The 6,083-nt window shown below is 56.5% G+C and overlaps 1 protein-coding gene across 1 annotated transcript; it reads right to left on the bottom strand.

Moving 5' to 3' along the window:
* Positions 1-2,873: 2,873 nt before the first annotated feature.
* Positions 2,874-6,083, bottom strand: ANKRD23 (ankyrin repeat domain 23). Its single transcript, XM_060170006.1, is given in 7 exon segments — positions 2,874-3,408; positions 3,411-3,438; positions 3,724-3,830; positions 4,071-4,099; positions 5,424-5,479; positions 5,681-5,784; positions 5,969-6,083. Coding segments are annotated over 7 exon segments (567 nt in total). The 3' UTR covers positions 2,874-3,280.

The raw sequence follows: 6,083 nt of genomic DNA, 5'->3' as shown, positions 1-6,083 counted from the left end.
GTTTTATTTGCATTTCCATAGTGGCTAATGTATATTTTTTCATGTGCTTGTTTCACCTTGTGAAATGTCTGTTCATGTCTTTTGCCCATTTTCTAATTAGATTGTTGTTTTTACTGCTGAGTTTTGAGAATTCTTTATATATTCTAAATACTAGGCTTTATTGGGTTTTTGGTTTGCAGACATTTTTTCCCTAATCTGTAGCTTATTTTTTCATCCTCTTAACAGGATTCTTTTGCAGAGCGAAAGTTTAAAATTTTGGTGAATTACAACTTACTGATTTTCTTTTATGGACTATGCTTTTGGTGTCATGTCTAAGAATTCTTTAGTCCTTGGTTGTGAAGATTGTCTTTTTTCTAAAATTTTACAGTTTTAATTTGTATGTAAGTTCGTGATCCATTTCGTTTCTTTTAAAAAATTTTTTTTGCCTATAGACGTCCAGTTCTTTCAGCACCATTTGTTGTAAAGCGTATCTTTCCTCCGTTGAATAACTTTTGCATCTTTTGGCATATTTGCTGTGTCTATTTCTGGGTTGTCTGTTCTGTTCCTTTGACCGATGCGTCTGTCTCTTCACTGGTACCACACTGTCTTGATTATTATAGCAATTTAATAGGTCCTGAAATCAAGTGGACTGATCTCTCCCACTTTGTTCTTTTCCAGAGTTGTTTTAGTTTTAAATTTTAGAATAATCTTGTCTACATATACAAAGAAAAATCTTGTTGGGATTTTGGTAGGCACTGTGTTAAACCTGTGTATCAGTTTGGGTGGAACTGACATCTTTACTCAGCTGCATCTTTCAGTCCATGTGTACGTGTCCATTTATTCAAATCTTTGGTGTCATTCATCAGCGTTTTGTAGTTTTCAGCATACAGGTCCTTAGATGTTTTATTAGATTTACCCCTAAGTGGGTTTTCTTTTTAGCAATTACAAATGGTACTGTGTGTTTTAGTATTCAGATTCATTGTTAGCATGTAGAAAAAAGGTTTGCGTATGTTTATCTTGTATCCTGAGATCTTGCCGGAACTCCCTTATTGTAGGTGGGATTTTTTTGTTTGTTTTTTTTTTGGCTGCGATGCGTGGCATGCGGGATCTTAGTTCCCCGACCAGGGGTCAACCCTGTGCTCCACCCCCGCACACCCCCAGCCCCCCGCAGTGGAAGTGCGGAGTCTTAACTACTAGGCCGCCGGGATCTCCTACGTAGACAAGCATGTTATCTGTATGATAATGCTGATATCCGGGTCCAAACCTAGGGATTCTGATTTAATCCATCTGGACATCAGGATTTTTAAAATCTTCCCTCTTGATTCTAATAGGCAGTCTAGGCTGAGAAGCCCTAGACCACCCTGCCTACCTGCTCTGCCCCTGGGGACCTGTCTTGCTGTCAGGCCGGCATGGTTATCAGGCTTGAGTTTCTGAGGAACTGGCCCCTCTCAGCCCAGAAAAAACAACCAGGCCGTGATGGATAATCAACCAGTTTTAATGAACAAAAAATACTGATACGTATAAAAAGGTATTTTTGTCTGTCACTTAAGTGTCCCCATTTCCTAGATGGGAAGTGTCCTGTCCATGGACTTGAACGCCTGTTTCTCCCATGGCCCTAGCGTCTGGGTGCACGGGGCTCTGTCAGGACAGGGCAGGAGGTGCCCATGTGAGGGGAGGGCGTGTGGCCCCTGTTGGGAGCTCTTGTCGGCTTTTTCACAGAATAGAAATCACAGAATAGAAATTGCCTTGTCCTTGGCCTGAGAAGGCCACCAGTTAGACTAGAAATAACTGCTGCAAAATGGCTATCAACCCAGGTTCCTTATGTGAGGGAGGCTGACCTTCATCCTGGAGCCCAGCCCTCTGCCTGTGGTTCTCAGTTTAGGGCAGAGCTGTTCTCAGATGCACCTTCTGGCGTGTAAGGACCCTGCTCGCCAGCAGTACAGCAGACAGGTCTGCACCGACGCAGTGTGACCGGGAAAGGACATTGGCGGGGGGGGAAGCTTTAGGGGAGCGTGTGGAGGTGGGGCGTCGGGCCACCCCCAGTCGGTGGAGGAGGGAAAGGAGCAGCTGAGCTCAGAGCCCTCCACGTCCTGCCTCCGAGGGTTGGGGTGAAGCAGCACGGCCGCGGCTGCAGGGGCCAGGTGAGAGCACGCACTCTAGTACCAGGGCCGGGGTGACGTCAGCGCTGGAGGCAGAGCAGGGTTACAGGCCACCACGCCGAAAGTTGAGTGGGCCGCAAGCAATCCCCAGCACCCAGGCGCGTCCCCCACAAGGGGAGCCACCAGATGGCCAGCCAGAGGGCAGCGGCAGGCCTGTCCGAAGCCTTCGACAGAGGGCACAAGGTTTCCCTAAAACATTAGCTCCAGCTCGCCGGTCTTGGGGCTTCTGAGGCAAGCAGGCTGGGGCTGGCCTTCTGTGCAGGGGTGCTCAAAGCCGTCCAGCAGCCCCCTCCAGACGGCCAGGCACGGAGGCCCCTGGAGAAACCTGCACCCAAGGGCATCTGCTGCTGGCCATGCACCGAGTCACCACCTGGTGGCAGGAGGGCCCTGATGGAGGGCAGAGCCTAGCCACCTCCTGGACCGGGGACCAGTGGGCACCGAGGAGCCCTGGCACCGGCCCCAGGGAGCTCGAGGCTGTTCCCGTGCTGCTCTGCCCTGGGCCCCCACGCTCCTCCACTGCCCCTCGTCTGGACCCACTTTGTTTCCTGCACCCGCCTGCCACCCCCGGGTCCTCTGCGTCAGCCCCCAGCTCGCGCCCTGGTGGGGACTGGCTCAGCCTGGGACAGGAAGCTGGGGAGGCTGGTCTGACATGGCTGTCTGGAGGCGAGGAATCAGCCCTGAGCGGGGAGTCGTGACCGTGGCCGAGGGAGGAGCAGGCGGGTGAGACACGAGTGGCACGGGGGCGGAGATGACGGGATGGAATGGTGGCTGCGAGTGGCCCTGAGGATCGGCTGTTGTCGGCACCGGGTATGGGGGTGCACCACGTGGGCCTGAAGTGCTTCCCAGATGCGCGACTGCCAGTCCTGGGCCAGCTACACTGGGGTCACTGAAGCCTGGGCACGAGGATGCCGGGTGAGTCCCCGCTCTCCTCCCCGGAGCGGCCCGCCCCGCGTGCTCGCTTGCACTCACCGCATTCTCACGCCCAGCCCGGCCCCGGAGAGCAGCAGCACCTTCAGGGCTCTGCAGTGGCCGGGCTGCACTGCCTCGTGTAGAGCCGTGTCTCCTTCCTGTCGAGGTGGGGGCGGCGTCCTCCTACCTTCGCTTCCCAGGGTGGGTCAGGTCAGCAGCTACTGTCGCTGAGCTCAGGCTGCCTTAGTCGTGGCCCCCAGGGGTGGAGCCGCCCCAGCCCGGGACAACCAGACGCCTACCTTGTCCTGTGCGTCAGCGCAGGCCCCGCAGGTGACGAGGTGCTGCAGGCAGTCACGGTGTGCACGGCCATGTGCAGGGGCGTGCCCCAGATCTAAGGGAGCAGTGAGGCTCAGTGTCATTCCAAGCTGGCAAGGCCGTGTCCCAACCCCAGGAAGAGCATCGGGCCGCCCTGCAGCCTGTGCCCTCCCCTGGTCCCGGGCATTGACCCGGGCACCCCGGTTAAGCAGCTGTTTGAGGATGTCCAGGTGCCCTCCGCGGCAGGCCCAGAACACAGGGGTCCTGTCCGGCTGCAAAACAAAAGCACCAAAGTAACCCTGACCTGCAGAGATGCCAGGCGGGGGGTCTGCCGTGGGGATGGCCCTTCCCTGGTTCTCACCAAGTCCCGAGCGTCCACGGTGGCACCCGCCTCCAGCAGCTTGTTCACGAGCTGGCTGTGACCCTTCGGACAGACCCAGTGCCAGGCCGTGCAGTGGAGCTGGCGTGCTGCGGACGGGAGTTAGCTGCAGGGAGCGCAGCCACCCCCGGAGGTCCCACCCGCAACCCCATTCCCAGAGCTGGTGCCCTGAACAGAGCTGCTTACTCCCCCATCGTGTGAAGGGCCTCTCCCTCCAGACTCAGGAGGCATCATGGGACCCATGCCCCATAAAACAGAAAAGCCCTGCAGTTTCCTAGGCTCTGACTGGACCACGCTGAAGGCCGCATGCCTGCACCCACCCTCGCTACCTTGTCGTGGGCACTGGGGTCCCCTCCATCTGTCAGGTACTTGTCAGTCAGGGCCTCCTGGTTCTCAGCAGCTGCCTGCAGGAATGCCTCCAGGTCCACGGGCTCCAGCTGGGCCAGGGGCTGCGGCTGGATAAGTTCAAGGACGAGATCCACTCACTCCCCACACTAGGCCTCTGGGACACGGCCTCACCAGTCTAGCCAAGTGGTTCCAAATAGCTGGCGGAGGACCAGCGCACTGTTGGCTTATACAAACAGTAGATTTAAACACTTGCCCCCAGGACCTCCCTGATGGCGCAGTGGTTAAGAACCCGCCTGCTAATGCAGGGGACATGGGTTCGAGCCCTGGTCCGGTAAGATCCCACATGCCGTCGAGCAACTACCTGTGCGCCACAACTACTGAGCCTGCGCTCTAGAGCCCGCGAGCCACAACTACTGAGCCCACGTGCCACAACTACTGAAGCCTGTGCACCTAGAGCCTGTGCTCCGCAACAAGAGAAGCCACCGCAATGAGAAGCCCGCGCATGGCAATGAAGAGTAGCCCCCGCTCCCCGCAACTAAAGAAAGCCTGCACGCGGCAATGAAGACTTAACGCAGCCAAAAATACATTAATTATAAAACAACAACAACAAAAAACTTGCCCCCAGAAGATTCTGACTGAATAGGTATGGGGCGGGGTTACGGATTGACTTGTGTTCCGCCCCCCCTGCACAGGTTCATATTGTTGTAGTCCTCACCCCAGTACCTCAGTACATGACCTTATTTGGAAATGGGGTCATTGTAGCTGTAATCGGTTAAGATGCCGTCATACTGGAGTAGGGTGGGCCCTGGTACAATACGAGTGGTGTCCTTATTGAGAAGGGACAGACCTTTGGACACAGGCACGCAGGCAAGGAGAAGGCCACGTGAGCTCAGAGGCAGAGATCGGGGCGATGAGGCCACAAGCCAAGGAACACCACCAACCCCAGAAGCTGGGGAGAGGTGTGGACGGATCCGCCCCCAGAGCCTCAGAAGAAATCAACCCTGCCTGCCGACTCCTTGATCTTGGACTTCCAGCCTCTGAAACGACCATAAATAGCTGTTGTTTAAGCCCCCAGTTTGGGGTACTTGGTTCCGGCAGCAGCTGTGGAAAACGCCAGGGGCGGAGGGCCCCCTGGTGCGGGCTGTGCAGCTGCGCGGCGGCAGTGTCACTCCTCCCCAGGCCTCCCACAGGGACGGGGGGCTCCTGCTCAGGCACTCCAGCCCTGGTGTGGCACTCCCACGCACCCACCTTCCCGCTCACCTTGACCTCAGGCTCGGGTGCCCTGGCGGGGACTCTGCGTTTCAGTCGCTTTTCTCTCTTGTCTTCGAACCAACGTTTCCAGGTCAGCCAGGCTCTCCAAGTTAGCTCTGGGACTGCTGAATCTTTCATGCTGGGGCAGAAAGCAGGCAGAAACAGGACCACGCCAGCCATTGGCTGCTGGCCACGGCAACCCTGGGGCAGCTCTTGGTGGTTCTAACCCTCGTCTTCCCAGCCGCAGGAGAAGCGCCGCGCCCAGGCTGTCAGACCCTGAGCCCCGGGCTCGCAGCCCCCCTGCTCCACCTGCCCGTGCCCCCTGCCCCCCGCCACTCACTCTCCTCTCCTCGTCCAGTTCCTGCCTCTCCCGGGCCTCGGCCTCCAGGATCAGACACTCCGTGTCCACGTCCCAATTCGTTCCTTTCGACTCTCTCCACTTACCTATAGGAACAGAAAAAAAATCAGAAAAATTAGGAGGAGCCCTTATAGAAAACACAACTGTGCTAGACAGGGGAGTCCTGCCAGGAGCTGACGTACAGAGATTAGCGATCTGGATGTGGATCTGAGAGCTGGCCTGACCCCTCTCAAAGCTCCATGGCAGAGCGAGCCCCGCTGGCTCCCTGACCCCCGTGCTTGTCGCTGGCTCTCACCACCTGCAGCAGCGCCCGAGGCCCGGGGGCTGACTGCTGCTCACTCTGTCCTGTCAGCAGGAACCCTGCGGCCTGGGCCTGACGCCGCAT

This window comes from Lagenorhynchus albirostris, chromosome 13, assembly GCF_949774975.1.
Source record: "Lagenorhynchus albirostris chromosome 13, mLagAlb1.1, whole genome shotgun sequence".
Taxonomy (NCBI): Eukaryota; Metazoa; Chordata; class Mammalia; order Artiodactyla; family Delphinidae; genus Lagenorhynchus; species Lagenorhynchus albirostris.
Note: the sequence above shows the minus strand (reverse complement) of the source record. Positions and strands in the feature narration are given on the sequence as shown.